General features: G+C 42.6%; 1 protein-coding gene across 2 annotated transcripts in view; it reads left to right on the forward strand.

The window, feature by feature from the left end:
- Positions 1–60: 60 nt before the first annotated feature.
- Positions 61–15,131, forward strand: part of arhgap4b (Rho GTPase activating protein 4b) — a 28,873-nt gene continuing 13,802 nt past the window's right edge. The window contains exons 1-13 of one of the 2 annotated variants that reach the window (XM_026153988.2): positions 61–409; positions 8,360–8,717; positions 10,540–10,711; positions 10,822–10,984; positions 11,795–11,857; positions 11,953–12,126; positions 12,537–12,665; positions 12,846–13,067; positions 13,475–13,576; positions 13,732–13,917; positions 14,057–14,141; positions 14,564–14,591; positions 14,824–14,920. In XM_026153988.2, the coding sequence (XP_026009773.1) occupies positions 8,648–8,717; positions 10,540–10,711; positions 10,822–10,984; positions 11,795–11,857; positions 11,953–12,126; positions 12,537–12,665; positions 12,846–13,067; positions 13,475–13,576; positions 13,732–13,917; positions 14,057–14,141; positions 14,564–14,591; positions 14,824–14,920 (1,491 nt within the window). In that variant the 5' untranslated portion in view covers positions 61–409; positions 8,360–8,647. The remainder of the gene's footprint in view (positions 410–8,359; positions 8,718–10,539; positions 10,712–10,821; positions 10,985–11,794; positions 11,858–11,952; positions 12,127–12,536; positions 12,666–12,845; positions 13,068–13,474; positions 13,577–13,731; positions 13,918–14,056; positions 14,142–14,563; positions 14,592–14,823; positions 14,921–15,131) is intronic. The other variant, XM_026153989.2, reaches the window with a different exon arrangement.

A 15,131-nucleotide genomic window follows, 5' to 3' on the forward strand; every position in this document is an offset into this window, starting at 1 on the left:
CAGCGGTATTTATAGCCGCCCAGAGGAGAGGAGAGAGCGCGGGGGCGTGGCTTTTTGCGCTGCTTCGCATGGCGGAGAGGGAGAGTGGGGAGGAGAGAGGCAGCTCTGGCGCGAGTGAGTGAGCGAGAGGAGAGGCTATTTGGCAGGAGAGGGAAGGAAGAAAGAAAGGCGGGAGAGAGGGAGGGCTGTTTTTTGAGTGAGCGAGTTTGTGTGTGTGTGTGTGTCCCTGAGAAATAGAGAGAGAGGGTGGAGAGTACTGAGCTGAGAGAAATCTGTCAGATTCAAACACACTGTCTGTGTGTGTGTATGTGTGTGTGTGTGTCTGTGGTAGAAAGAGAGCGAAGGATGTAAAGAGAGGTGGAGAGCTGAGGAACACATAGAAAGAGACCGAAGAGGACCACAAAGTGAGGTATGTACGGCTGTCATGCTGCTCATAAATCCAGAAACAACCTGTGTGTGTGAGCATGTGCATGCGTGACTGAAGTGAATGTGTCTGTGTGTTTATATATAGTTTGGTGTCTTAAATGGACACTGTGTCCTCTTGGGGGGTTTGTAAGTGGACAAATGGAGCTACTGGCTGTTAGAGGAGTATCAATTATGTAATACAGTGTGCACCATTTTCACTGTTGATGCTCTGTATATGAGTGTGAGTGTGTGTGAGAGAGAGTGTGTGTGTTTGCGTGCTTGTGTAATTATGCTGAGGTGTTTATGTGGCCATTGTGTGGAGCCCTGCCACTGTGCCTTGACCATATGGGGTGATTTACAGCCACTGTTAAAAACAAAAAAACACCAGTGCTGATGGAGCTGTGGAACCTTAAATCCCACCTGCTGGCCTTCTCACCTATAAGGAGTTCACAGCTATTTTCATGTTATGTTATTAAGGCACGCAGATAAACAAGCTTCTCAGAGGCATCTGCAAAGTAGCGCTCCCTTTGTGCTGTTGGTTCACAGTGCAACAACAAAGATTGTGATAGTAATGTAAGACAGCAGCTCGAGTACAGACACAGCAAGCTCAAAAGCTTATGTAGGAAGCCGAATGGTGTGTTTTGTTTTCTTATTTGATGAGCTTACCTTTAGTTAAACCCAGGAGGAGCAGCAGATTCGAGAGCGACATTGTCACGATAAAACTTGAAATTCTCACGTTGATTGAAATCGTAGCCCTTCCGGCTCACAGGTTGGCCTGATCTAAGATGCAAATCCCTGACCTCAGATGGCAACACGAGCGTCCTTGCTTTCACTGCATCAAAACAACTGCACAGACAGTGGTGTGCTTCAAGCGTGTTTGCTGTGCTTGCACATGCATAACGTGGTGCTAATTTTGACCTACTCCACTTCCCTCATGTGTTGATTTGCCAATGAGCTGTGCCGGACACTTAAGTGACATTACAGAAAATCAGGCGTGACACTTTTTCCACAGAATTTGAAACCACATGTGGTCACAGTCATTTTAACCCAAAGGATGCAGAACAATTTAACAGTAATTTTACTTTCTATCTATTGATGCAGTCATATGCTGTAACCAATTCAATATAGGTGAATGTATGTCAGGTAGGGTGGACCTGCTTTATAACTATTTTATGACCATAACTTCAAATTTGTAATAGCAGGTCTGGCTAAAAGATGGTGGAGTCAAAAGTAGTTTTGTTTCCGTAAATGTAGAACAATGGAAATGGAAAGTGGCCTCAAATATGCTTACTATTAATATATATGCATATCTTAAAAAAACTGTAGTTAGATTTAGTAGCAGTGGAGATATTTGTGTAAATGTCCCTGATTTCATATTACAGCAGTGAGATTTTCTCTTTCAGTACTGTAGACCCGAGGAGCAAAAATATCAGTAGAACTAAACCTAAAGCGCTGATTAATTATCTCACTTAGAGAAGGTTTCAGCGCTGTGCTCAGGCAGTTTCAGCTGTGCCTGAGGAGCGGATGTGGCCTGACAGCCTTCCACCCCCTCACACTGCCCAACTGTTTCATTTCACCTTTTTTTTTTTTTGATATCTGACGGGATCTACAGGTATGCATTCCACAAACATTGCCTGTAAATGATCTTCTGCATTAAAGTCAACTCTCCGTGCTTTTGCAATTAGGTATCATGCCAGAATCTAAAAGGCGCCTGCCATGTGTATAATATGGCTACTGTGCTACTGCCAGAAAAAATGTATGTCCTTTTGCAAATGTAAATCTTTTTGCTCTGTGCCGGTACTTAGTGGACTGCTGGCCGCACTTTCTTTTATGGGATGAATTCCGTGTGGTTCTCCTCTACCACCTTGAAACTAGCTGACCCTGTGCTGTGTGTTTTTGGCTGTGACGCGAGCCAGGATTAAGCTGCTGCTAAAAAGATTTGGTGAGATTTTCAGGTAACAGAGTAATTCTCTACAGATGGTTGTGAGAGGAAAAAAACCTGTGGTAGCATACTATTATGCAGTTTCCTGTTTGCTGTGGAAGTTTCTGCACAAGCAGCACTTCACAGGGTACACAGGAGTGTATAGAAACTCTGGCAAGAAGCAAACAAACCTGGATTTTGGCTACTTTGCATGGCGAATATAGCGTCCTAAATCTCATGGCAGATTCTTAATAAGTTATGGGCCTGGAGTCGGTATGAGTTTGTGCTACCTTTTGTTGTGATGCAGTCACGTTGGCTGTATACTGTGGTTTCAGAATTACCGTCATGCAGCCAGTTGGCTGACAAATAAGGTAACTTCCAGCAGTTGAAAGTCGGTTGATACCCACTACCTTTCTAGTTATCTTGATGACTCAAATCATTTTACACTGCAAGTCACACTCAGCCATTCACTAATACTGTTCTTTTGTAGAGTCTAAGCAAAAAAACTGTATATCAAAGATGGATGTAGCCACAATATCATCACTTGGGTTTTAGACTCCGTAGCTTGAAACCTCAACGTTAGCATTTTACCTTCTGCTGTGCTGTGCGGGGGGATTTTGTAGATCCATATAACCATATCTGGAAGGGAGTTCTAAGTGCTAAGTTATTAGTTAATGCTAGCAAGCTTAGCAAGGTGCATCAGGTTGTAAACCTGCTAATTAATGCTACGTAGGATTTCACTCACTAAAACTGAATCATTAACTTTTTGGGCAAGAAACTCCGCACCACACAGCAGGCCATATTATTGATCAGATAATTTTCTTTAAAAATCCGCCAAGTGGCACCAACAACACTAGGGCTGCCACGATTAGTCGACTAGTCACGATTACGTCGACTATCAAAATCGTCGACGACTGATTTAATAGCTTTGTAAGATCACAAAAGACGCAGGAATATGTAGTAGGATTTAAGAGTGTAATAACGGATTGAAACAGAAGATGGCAGCACTGCATGTACAAGGATGCCAGCTGCCGTTAAACCCCGAAGAAGAAGCTGTGTCCCAGAATTCATAGCGCGGCCCAGCTCAGTTTCCAACAATGGCGGCAGCTAGTTAGTTTTAATATTACTCTTATTATTCTTTCTGGGTCACAAAATAAACGTTTAACATATTTTTAGGCGGGAATGTAGCTGTGGAAACCTCAAATATCTGCTCAGTTTATCAAGACACCGCATATTTTCAAAAGCGCTCCGACGTTTTCGGAGACGTCTGTTACCCACTAGCTCGATAGACATTTTAACAATGGAGCAAATGGGACGTGACTCAGTTTTGGAGCCAGCATCAAGTGGACAATAAAGGAAGTGTAGTTTTCAGTTCATCTACTTTGGTTAAATGTAAAACCTGTTGAAGTTGCTGTTGGCTTTTAGCATGTGTCAATCTCCAGCTGTGATTTGTAGTCACAGAGGTGAAAATTAAAAAAAAAAAAAGGCTACAAAAACTCACTGTAAGAGTTACTACAGAAAGTCAGTGTTGCATTTTCACAAAACTGGGATACTCAAACCAGACGACTTTTAGAAACAGCAGTCAAAACGGAAGCAGCCAACTTCTAAGATATCTACACATTCAGCTGGTTATATGAGAAAGCTCTTCATGAACCATATCGTGACTGGACAGCGGGTTTTATTCAGTCTCTTTCTGCCCACTACAGAAGTTTTATTTATTTTTTAATTTCACACCCACGATGTGTGGCATGCACTTACTCTTTAGATAACTCTGATTACATCATCAGGGTTTCCTCTAGACCATTAAACATTTATGATCATGTCCTGAGAAGTACTTATCATGATTAGTAAACAGAATTGGCCGAAGGTGTGATCCCTCATTTAGGTTACCTCCCTATGTGTGGAACAATATATGCTTAAAAATACATGATGCAGCTATATTTTTCCATCCACAGGTCCAGATTGTTGATCATTTATGCAAATTCTGTTTCATCAGTATGCTTTTTTTACATTGCACATTGTACAATAATATGACGTGCCAGACACAGTATGGGTCTATACTTTTCTTTTTTTTTTTGTAAGCCATGTAATGTAACATTTTTGTTAGCTGATGTTTATCCTACTCACTCCTCCTGCAGTATAAGCTGCAACCAGCTCCATCCTGTCCCAGGTCCTGATTGCATCTAAAAGAGGCTCTCCAATCAGCACGTCAATTGATCGGTGTCACACCTGACTCTGTCTGACTTGGGCTTTTACATCAGTCAATGCACAGCTAGAGCATACATTAGCATGATCATGCATTCATGATTTTCAACATTCATCTGTGGTGACGAAGCTGCTTCAGCACCTGTGTCTGCAGTGCTGTTGAGCGGAAGCCTAATAGTTCCCAAAAGTCAGCTTTTCGGGAAGTTAGATCATCTGGCCGAGGGTCCCGCTGGCTGACACCCATATGTTTCCTTACTTGTTTTTATGATTTTTTTTTGTTTGTTTTTACGGTTTGGCTATGTCCTGAGTTCAGGGGGTTTTGGGATAGTTTTCCTCCGAGGCAGCTGTGAGAAGTCTTACAATTTGCAATTAGACAGCACAACATAAAGTTCTGCACATTAACACGGTCAACATAGCAAATCGTTGCTGGCTAACAGTAGTGTCAGGAAATCCCCGTGCAGTATCAGCATAACATCTAACACAATATCATCCTTGTATTGATTCTGCTTAGTGTCCCTTTTTCTTTTTTCCTTTAACTGACATTAGCAGGAAACCCCCTTGATGGCAGTAAAGCTCTAAGACACGCTACCACATTTATCCTGCCCTGTCGTCAGTCTGCTTTATATTCACCACGTGCACCACGTGACCTCTTTCATTCAGTGACCTTGACTTTAAGTATGAAACACTGGTCCCCTCTAACCTCTGTCTCTCTGTCCCGGCCGCCACCCACCCACCCCCACTGTTTTCCCTCGTCTTTTGCTGAATCCCTCACATCCCCTCCTCTCTCCTCAGATCATTTACAGTGGCTTTGTTCTGTGCAGATTAAGGTCGCACGCTGATGAAGGCTTCCTGTGCCTCCAGAGGTCTCGGGACCCTTGGAGTCTCATTTGCAGATTTTCTCTTCGCGTTCGCTCGCTCTGCTTCCAGATTTACTCTCCACTTGAAACCATGACTGACTATGTCTGGATCACATTCAGTGCACTGTTTTTGGAGGAAATGAAAGCACAGGTCTGACAACAGTTGTTAAGATGGCATTGAAGAGATGCCAGGCCAGGCCAGCTTTCTTGTTTGTTTTTTATCTCCTTGAGTGTGCCGTACTGCCGTACAATCTACCTGCATCAACAGTATTAACTTTACAGTATAAATGAAACTGCATTAAACCACCTGGTGTCTTTTAACTTCAGTTACTTTTGTGAACTGAACACAATTGATTGCTTGTGGCGGATTGAGGAACAATTTCCACTGAAGGATTTTTTTTTTGTATCCTTCACAGGGTTCTGAAACCTGTTGAGAAACTGACACAGGATGTGGGGGGTGAAGCTGCCTCTGTATATATGGGTGTGTGTGTGCTTCCTTGCATGTGTGTTGAAGTTAAAAGTGAGAGATGAGTAAGAAACTGATTTTCATTGACAGCCTCGAAGGACTTGAAAGTCGTCCTCAAAGTACAGAAAATCAAGCGCACTTTGCATTCTCTAAATATGTTATTTTCTCCCGGTCTCTTTCCTGTTGGCTTCTCTTCTCTGTATGTTTAGTTATGCATAGGCACAATATATTTACATTGTGAACTTGTGAACATGACACGTCACAGCACTATGATTTGACTACAAACAAAAGATAACCAGACCTTATATTACACAGTGAATGGTAAAAATGTTTAAATATTAAGAGCACTAGACCAGAAGATGATTTAAGTTAAAAAAAAAACCTCACCCAGTTACCAAGCTTAAAAGGTTATTCTGTGTTGGAGAAATCAGCTTGTAGCCATTTTTAAAACCCAACCCAGTGTGATATTACGAGGTTCAACCAATGAAAAACCTGCCCACTAACTGAATACACTGAGGTAGGGAATAGACACCACCTGTTTGCACAGTAGAAATTATTAGCAAACATAGACTGTATATATGTGATGGATGTAGCCACTGTTGTTTCATGAAGTCCTTTTATGAAACCCCAAAGTCAGAGCGCTGTCTTAGTATTTTGGAAGAAGTAGTAACTATATTTAGGCTGGGGATGTGCACGTCGGGACATTTGTATGTTGCTGCTCTTGTTCGTCTGCGTCAGAAATGCTAGTAGGTTAAACATAGTTTATTAGTGCATAATTGCAGCTGTTTCAGAAATGCCACTAGCCAGGATGATAGCCCCTTATTTCTTTTCTTTTTCTGCTATTCTTTTCTAGATTAGCTGGGATCATTGTCCTGTTGCATCACCCAGTTTCAGTCGAGCTTTAGCTATGTCAAAGTTTTCCGTGTCCGAGAAGTGGCTAACTTTTTCATCCGGCTAAATCACCACGGTAACTTATGCTGAACACATAATGTTGTCTGGAACAGGCTATTCTCAGAGTTTCCACTTAAAATCGACTGGAAGCGCTACGTTTTCACTCATAAGCAATGTCTGAGATGAGGTGTTTGCGCTGTTAAGCTGTGTTTGGTTGTTGCTGTGCTTTGTGACCAGTCATCTCCAGTTTGGTCTGGTCTGTCCAGAAAAGGTTATTACAGAAGTCTTGTGGTTTCTTCATGTTGTTTGCTCAGATACAACTTTGTAAACCTAGGCTGTGTTTCCATGCACTCTCATTTAACATGCTGTCTGATGCCTGTACTGTCTGAGATGTGACTCTTGGGTTTTTTGCAGTTTGTGTGAGCTCTGCACAGTCTGACCTTGAGTTGGATTTATTGGACTACCCACTCCTGGGAAGATTGTGACATTGTGTGAACACACACCTGGATGCTCCGGACCAGAAAACTGCCAGAACGTCTGGTTTTATAGAGGTGCTCAAGCAGGCTACTGATCAATTAATGAAGTACATTTGATTATCACTACCTGGCTGCTACTCACTCTTAAGTAGTTACCCATAAGTTACGCTTAATTCCTATGGAAGCAGTAAGTGTGTACTTGCTTTTTCAGAGGAGACTGTGAATAATGCCCAACTGTTGGGAAATTTAAAATGGGAATTGACTCACTTCTGAAGTCGGCCTCTACTGGCCATTTTTAGGAACTGCAGTTTTTTGTCTCTTACATGTTAGCATCCCTTTTCATCTTGAAGGTGGCCTCTTGTTTCACCAATGCCTGCAGATGGGTATAACAAGTATACAATACTATAATGGGTATAACTTGAACTAATGTTCTCTATAGTGCTTCATAAATAAAGTTGTCTCGGATTAAAGTTGAGGAGCAGAATTAGGGGATCTCACAACAGATTTTTATGTCTTTTACCTGATGGTTGATGTTCTTCTCAGCCTGAGTAGCACATACACTGACTTTGCTGTGTTAGTGGGGTCACCTCTTAACACAAACCAACCCTCAAACCAAGAATGACAAGTCATTAATAGATCAGCAAACCACCAGTGATTGAAAAAACAAAAACATAGACCAGTGTGTGGTTGTTCTCTAACCAGCATTCATATATATGTGCTTCTGGAAAAGAAAAGAAAAATCACTGAATCACTGGAGGTATTTCCTTGCCTATTACCTTCACGGACATCCCCAACAACCAACCTACGAGGCTACGACTGTCCTTCATTATTGGTGCTACTCATCATCTCTCATCTCCCTCCCACCCCAGTCCTTAATCCTTCACATCCCCATCACTCTGCCCTCTTACTGTCCCTTCTCTGCACCACCCTTGTCTCTCCACCCCTCCTATTATATCTCCATCTCTGGTGTCACTGTCCCTTTCTGTCTTGTCACCCTGCCCCCATGTGTCCACTTCCTCTCATTCGTTCACTCTCTCATTGCGGCCTCCGTAAATCTGTTCCTGCTGCCTTTTTCCTCATCCATATCCAATCTCATTGTACTTCTATCTTTTTTTTTTCTCCCCTGCCCGCTGCTCAGGCCAGCTCACCTATGGATCACCGCTCACATCGGAAACCCAGGGGATTCCATGGACGCATCGACCTGACTCACATCCCCGCCAAGAGCAGCCAATCGACACTGATGCCGATGCACTGCACTCAGCTGTAGAGCAGTGAGGCCAAGGGGTCAAGGGTGAAAGGTCACAGGCTACTGATCAAGAGCAGAAGCTGAGGTTACAAGGTTTCAGAAAGAGGGAAGGACAGCGAGACTCCGAGAAGCTATCGGGAAGGAGCGTCTCAGTGACAGACGAGGGCCAGGGGATCGAAGATGATGACTTCACACGGAAAGCTGAGGCGGGAGAAGGGGAGCCTGGCTGAGTATGAATCGCAGATGAAAGGTGAATATGCATGCACTTGTCTCCGTGTATACGCTTGCGTTTGTACATGTGCGTTTGCCTGCACACATGACTGCACACAAGACAGCACACGGGCAGTCATGCATGAATGTGTGCACTGCGCAGTCATCCACACACACCCACACAAATATACATAACACACACAGTATCTGAACATATGTGTGCGTACTCAAACCTAAGCTCCGTGCAGAGTAAAGGGAGGAGAGCAGAAAAGCTTGCCTAGAAAGAAGCAAATCATTTTTGTGTAAGTGAAAACAAAACAACAGCAAAAATGACCAGTGCTGGCGTAATGAGGTTTTCTCGTGACACCAGCATGTTTTTGTGTGTTTGTGTGTGCGCATGTGTGCGTCGTGATTTGGAGGCTTCATGCCGTGGCTGCCTGGCTCTGTGTACTGTACTACAAGGGTGTATTTATAGCTAGTATTAGTGATGCTGTCTCCTCACATCCAGTCAGCCCCGGGCTGTGTACTCACACAAAGACAGAGGAAAAAGAGTAAAGAGGGGAAAGAAGGAGCGGGCGGAGTAGAGGGATGAGCAATGAGAGGGTGGGGGTAGAGGGGCAGGGGGTGAGGTGAAAGAGCCAAGCGAAGGTGGTGTTTTCTGAGAGAAGGATGTTTGTATTAGCCTTTTTAGAGCAAAGAGCAGCACTGGGTCGCTGTGCTACTGCTTTAGTTGGGTTTGCATACAAGCTAGTGTGTAATACATATCGATATGATTATAACAATTAGTATATCACTATCACATTACAGGGGTAGTCAAACAGCTGTATCGGTCACACCACTGGCTGCGTTTTATAAACCTGATCATAAGACATGAATTATTATTGATCCTCTATCTGAGTTAGAGGGAAAGAATTCCAGTGAAATGATTCATATACTAATGGTGAATGTGCGTGCATTATTTCCAAATGTGCAGAGATACAGTGTGTCTCCAGCTTGTACTTCAGGAGCCGTTGTGATAGGGGTTTTTATTTTTCCTGTCCTCTGTTATTGGTGTCTGGGGATGCCTGTCTTTGAGTGGTGGTGGTAGACGTACTCTCATTCTTTGCAATTAAAAGTAAAAAAAAATACTTACAAATGTACAAAATGTCCTTAAACATGAAAAGTTTGAGCTGATTGGCCCTTGTGAGAACACCTTTTAAGACTGTAAACACTGTTTTAATCTGGTTTAAGTCCTCATCCTGATGCTCATGTTTGAACTTCAGATACTCATATTGTCTGCATCTTCATGCCTCAGTGCAATGAGTTGCTGCTTTCTGAGTGGCTGATTGGATATTTAGGTAAGCGAGAGGTTGCACCTGATAAAGTGTCTGAGTGCGTGTAGCAATAATAAGTCAATATAAGTCACAAACTCCTTATTCAGTATTTTTTTCTATTTATAATGTCAGTGAAGACAGATGCCCCGAATAGGGTTGTGCAATTATCCACATTTTAATTTTTGTTAATAATCCAAATGTTATTAAACACACACAGGGAAGATAAACTGTGTTGCTTTCTAACGCTTTAAATAAACAAAATTAAAGAAAAAAACACTGAAAACAACCTATACAATACTCTATAGTAGCTTTTGAATCAGTTATAAAAATCATAATCCTTATTTATTTTCCTGTGCTTATGTTATTTTAAAGTTCGTTTCCAAACCTTTATTTAGTGATTCAGTTGGACATCAGGCACATACTGTATTTTATGCACTGGCTGAGCAGGTAATTACATTTGCTGTGATTGTTAGAGGTTGTGAGCATGTGTTTACTTCGGTGTCTAATCTATTTTTTGTCTCCCCTGTCTCCATCTCCCTCGCATCTCAGACCTGCGGGCCCAGCTGACAGACCAGATAAAGATTTTAGACTCCCAGGTGGAGGTGAAACAGCAGCAGCTCTCAGACCTGTCTGAGTTTCTCCGCCGTCGGGGTGACATCGAGTCTGAATATGCACGGGCCCTTGACAAACTCACAGAGAGGTTTACTCATAAAACAAAAAAGTAAGGCTGCATCAGTTGTGTTTATACATTTGGGTCTTTTCTGTTCCTCTCATGGGTCTGACGTGCGTGATCGTGCCATAATCTCGGTGCGCATCTCTGTTACTGTACAGGAAGGAGCAGTGGGGTCAGTCCGTGTGTCAGGTCTGGTCTGTTCTGCTGACTCAGACCCGTCTGGAGAGCCGGGAACATGCAGCACTGGGTGACACCTGCTGCAACACGCTCACACAAAGGCTGGCACATGGTACAGAGGACACACATCGCCTGCACAAACGGGTGAGAGGATGTTATAGTGTAAGGTCACATGTATGAAAAGCAGCAAAAGGTAGAGGGAGAGTCCTTCTACTCCAAAACAAGCCAATCATTTATTTTTTTCAAATAAAAAGATGATTTTACTTCTTTTACTTTACTCTAAAATGACTCCTTTAAAACTGAGCAGGCTCCCAGATATGAACTTGCAGCTTTGACAAATACCAAATACAGTGACGGCTTTAATATAGATCCTAATTTGTCTTGGTAACGCTGGGCCTCATTCACTTAAAAAAACATTACACAGACTCATCTTGTTCAAATTACTGGATGTCAGACATGCTCTCCGTACCTTCTTGTGGTTGAAATGTGAGCAGAATCTTAATTAAGCCACTACAGACATGTCAGAGGAGCTAAGAGGTTTTGTCTGGCCCGACATCAAGCAGAGGAACTCTTTTAGTTTTTCTAATATCACTTTCAGCACTGTATTAAATGAATTACTGCTACAGATCAAAGTAATACTATGGAAACAATATGAAGTGAAGAGATAATTTTACCAAGACAGAATAACTAAATCATATTTAATAAACCTCCAGGTTTTAATGCTGTCAAGCTCTGAAGGTCCTAAATTCCCACAGACTCAAATTTAAAGGTTCCATGTTTTTCACCCTTTTCACTCCTAATGGTACCCTAATTCTAGCGTTTAGCTGCTAGTACTATTTCTAGTACTCTTACCTGTACTAGGAGACTTAGTGTAACAGGCCTTTAAAGTGTAAAGGGCATATTGCATTGGTGGGCAACAGGAAGCCATTTTTATATATTTTGTCTTTATTTCAGAGCAAAGAAGTTGGAATCCAGATGCAAGATGAGCTGCTGAAGGTTACCACTGAACTGCAGACGGTGAGCACATTATACAGCCGTCCTGAGTGTAACAAGACAAAATACTACAGTCACTGAGACTAGCATGTTGACATGGGTTTGTGCTATTGATGAAGGCTCTGAAGACATATAACCAGTACCACACCGACTGCCTAATAGCTGAGGGGAAACTGAAGGAAGCCGAGCGGTTGGAGGAGAGACACACCGGCAAGTCAGCCGAACTGGGCCCCGGACAGCTGGGAGGGCAAAGGCGAAGCTCTGTTAAGAAGATGGAAAGACTGATGGAGAAGGTGAGCCTGTATTTCTGTGAACGATAAAGAACAACAGCAGTCTTAATATGTTTTGTTTTTTTGTTTTTTGTTTTTTTTTTATTCATTTTCAGGCACAACAAATACCTATATTGAACATAAAATACACAAAACAAAAAACAAAACTTGCCTGAAAAAGGAGTGGGACGAAGAAAACTTATTAAATCCCACCCCTATACTCACTCATCAACAAAAAAAAACAATAAACTTCCCGCAGCTACGCCCATCATTGCATATAGACCCATGTTTCTCACAAAGCAAACCACTTCCTGTATTCAAGTGCCAGATACTTGAGTACTGTACATCCGGATATTTATCACTAGATGTGGTTTCAAGTTGTTATTCGTGCTAATTCTCTTTCTTACTTTTTATGTTTGTGTATGCACACGCAGAGGCATGGCAGAGTGCAGGAGACCCAGCTGAAGTGTACCAAGGCTCGTAATGACTACCTGCTGAATCTAGCAGGAGCAAATGCTGCCATGAACAAGTACTACCTGCAGGATGTCAGCACCCTCATCGACGTAAGAAACATGCACTTTGTGTCGGGTGATTGTATGTTCATGCATTTATGACACACCTCAGCAGAATAATAAATGAAAGTTGTCACAGGGAGAAGAAAAACAATAGTTTGAATGCACATTCATCCACATTTTCTCACGCTTTTCTTACACCCTTCATTTCTTCTCCCTCTCTCCTGCCAGTGCTGTGACCTTGGTTTCCATCTGTCTGTGGAGAGAGTGATGAAATGCTACCTGGCCAGCAGGTGGCGCATCCAAAAGACTGAGGAGACGGGGCTTAAGCAGTTGGAGACTGCGGTGACATCGCTGGACCAGAGCGGAGACAGAGATGCATTGCTGCAGCAACATGACGCCGCCTTCTGCCTTCCTTTCAGATTCAACTACCACCCACATGAAGGAGACCAGGTGAAGCTACCGTACCTCTGGTAGAGCTGTATGACCCAGCTCAAAGTGTTCAATAAAATGTGTGAAAGTCTAAGTATAAATGCAAGAACAGCCACATCCATTTAAGATAAGGTAAGGTTCATTTATTATATGTGACCTATGTGTTAATAACAGACCTATACACAGGGTTCTACCATTTCCTTTATTTCATTCGCCTCTCTCTTTCTACTCTCTCTGAGCAGTCCCATGAAATAAAGGCTAAAATGCTCCCCTAACATCTTAAAAACAATACAAGTTACAAGTTTTCATTTCCTAGTGCTGTGTGATTTCACTGGTCAAAATATACCTGAATGTTTGCTGAGATCAGCACCACTTTTCTTTTACTATACCTTATTTGACATTAGTTTTATATCTCTTGTGCATTTCAGGTGTGCGAGGTCAGTGCGGAGAGCCAGGTGAGGTACGAGTTGGAGACCAGGTTCCAGCAACTTCAGTCTCGACTTGCTGCCGTTACCTTGGAAACAGAGGAGGTCAGCTATTTGTTTTCTGCCTGTTTCCTTAATGGTCTGTCTGCCCTAGTCTGTCTGACACTGCGTTAGCCAGGGTGGAGCTTTGCAACATGAGCCTTAAACCTTGAACTCGGAGCAGCTAAACCCACAAATCGCCTTTTTTTTGCCTTTCTCAGATCAGTAAAACGCTTAAAGCCACACTCGCAGCCCTTCTGGACACTATGTGCGACAGCGACTGTAACCCCTCCCCCGATGTGCCCAGCAACCTATCACACGAGCCGCCCGGTGGAGGCACCCTTCCAAAACTTACCCTTGCCAAGCGTCGAGCCAATCAACAGGAGACAGAGACCTACTACTTCACAGTGAGTTAATGAATTGACATGATTGACAGGAGTTTCCTGATAGCAGTTTAAATGAGCAGTGGCTTTTTTTTCCAAACACAGATAAAAATGATCAACTGTTTTTGATTTATTCACTATTTCTTTCTTTTTTTCATCTTAGAAAGTGAAAGAGTTCCTTACCAGCAGCTCTCTGGCCTCCAAACTTCAAGCCAAACATGATATCCTACAAGATGCCATACAGAAAGGTACAAGGAGGATGGATTTAATGCAGTTTGTTCCAGTGTTGCCTTTGATTATGTCTGCAAAATATCCACATACATTAACCAAATTCCAACATGGCCACAAACTGCCTCTTGGCTTAATGAGCATCTTGCAGGTTTTGTCACTCATATGAAAAAACCTGTTAAAAATAAAACAGAAAGAAAGCATGACTGTACATGCTCCACAGTAACATTTAGAGCAGCTACAACAGGCCAAGTATAATAAGACTGCATCAGTGGTAGTCTCAGATTCTGATACTGTGCATTGCACTGAACTCTGTCATACACACACATATACATATGTTACGAGAGATGTCCTCACGCTCTCCAAAGTTATAGACTGTATACAAAAGATGGACATAGCCATGATGTCACTCTTTCACATATTTTCTGTTTCTGTCTTCCAGCTGAAGCCGTTGACAGCGACCCTTCCAGGTAAACAGACTGTATATAAGAGCTGAGAATAAATCAGTGTGACTGAAATGGAGAGAGTACAGAGGACATGGAGAGAGGACAGTGATGGGCTAAATTTAAACCAAAATTGCTTTTTCCATGATGTATACGAATCTATTTCTAGAGGGGCGGACACCTGACTTTGCAGTTATCAACAATACTACATCTTGACTGTCACTATGGGATCATGCATTTTATCTATTATATTTCCCAGAATGCAATGTGCTCGGTCAGTGCGCGTTCGGAAGTCCAGACCTGTTTCCCAATTCTGCCACACACTCTTCAATACAGACATACTGTCCTACATAGAGGTAACACTCACATTCATTCACACAGAAAACCAAATCCGCTCTTCATTTGTTTTTACTTGTCTTGTATTGTTTGCTGCGCTGCTGTTCAAACCTTCCAAATGAAAACCTGCCACATTGATGCAGAAGAATTGGGGATTGTTGAGGGTTCTTGCAGCACATGCGCACAATGACAGCCCCCCACCCCCCTTGCCCCCTCCAGTGTAGTTACTGC

Source organism: Astatotilapia calliptera, chromosome 20 (genome assembly GCF_964374335.1).
Source record: "Astatotilapia calliptera chromosome 20, fAstCal68.1, whole genome shotgun sequence".
Classification (NCBI taxonomy): domain Eukaryota; kingdom Metazoa; phylum Chordata; class Actinopteri; order Cichliformes; family Cichlidae; genus Astatotilapia; species Astatotilapia calliptera.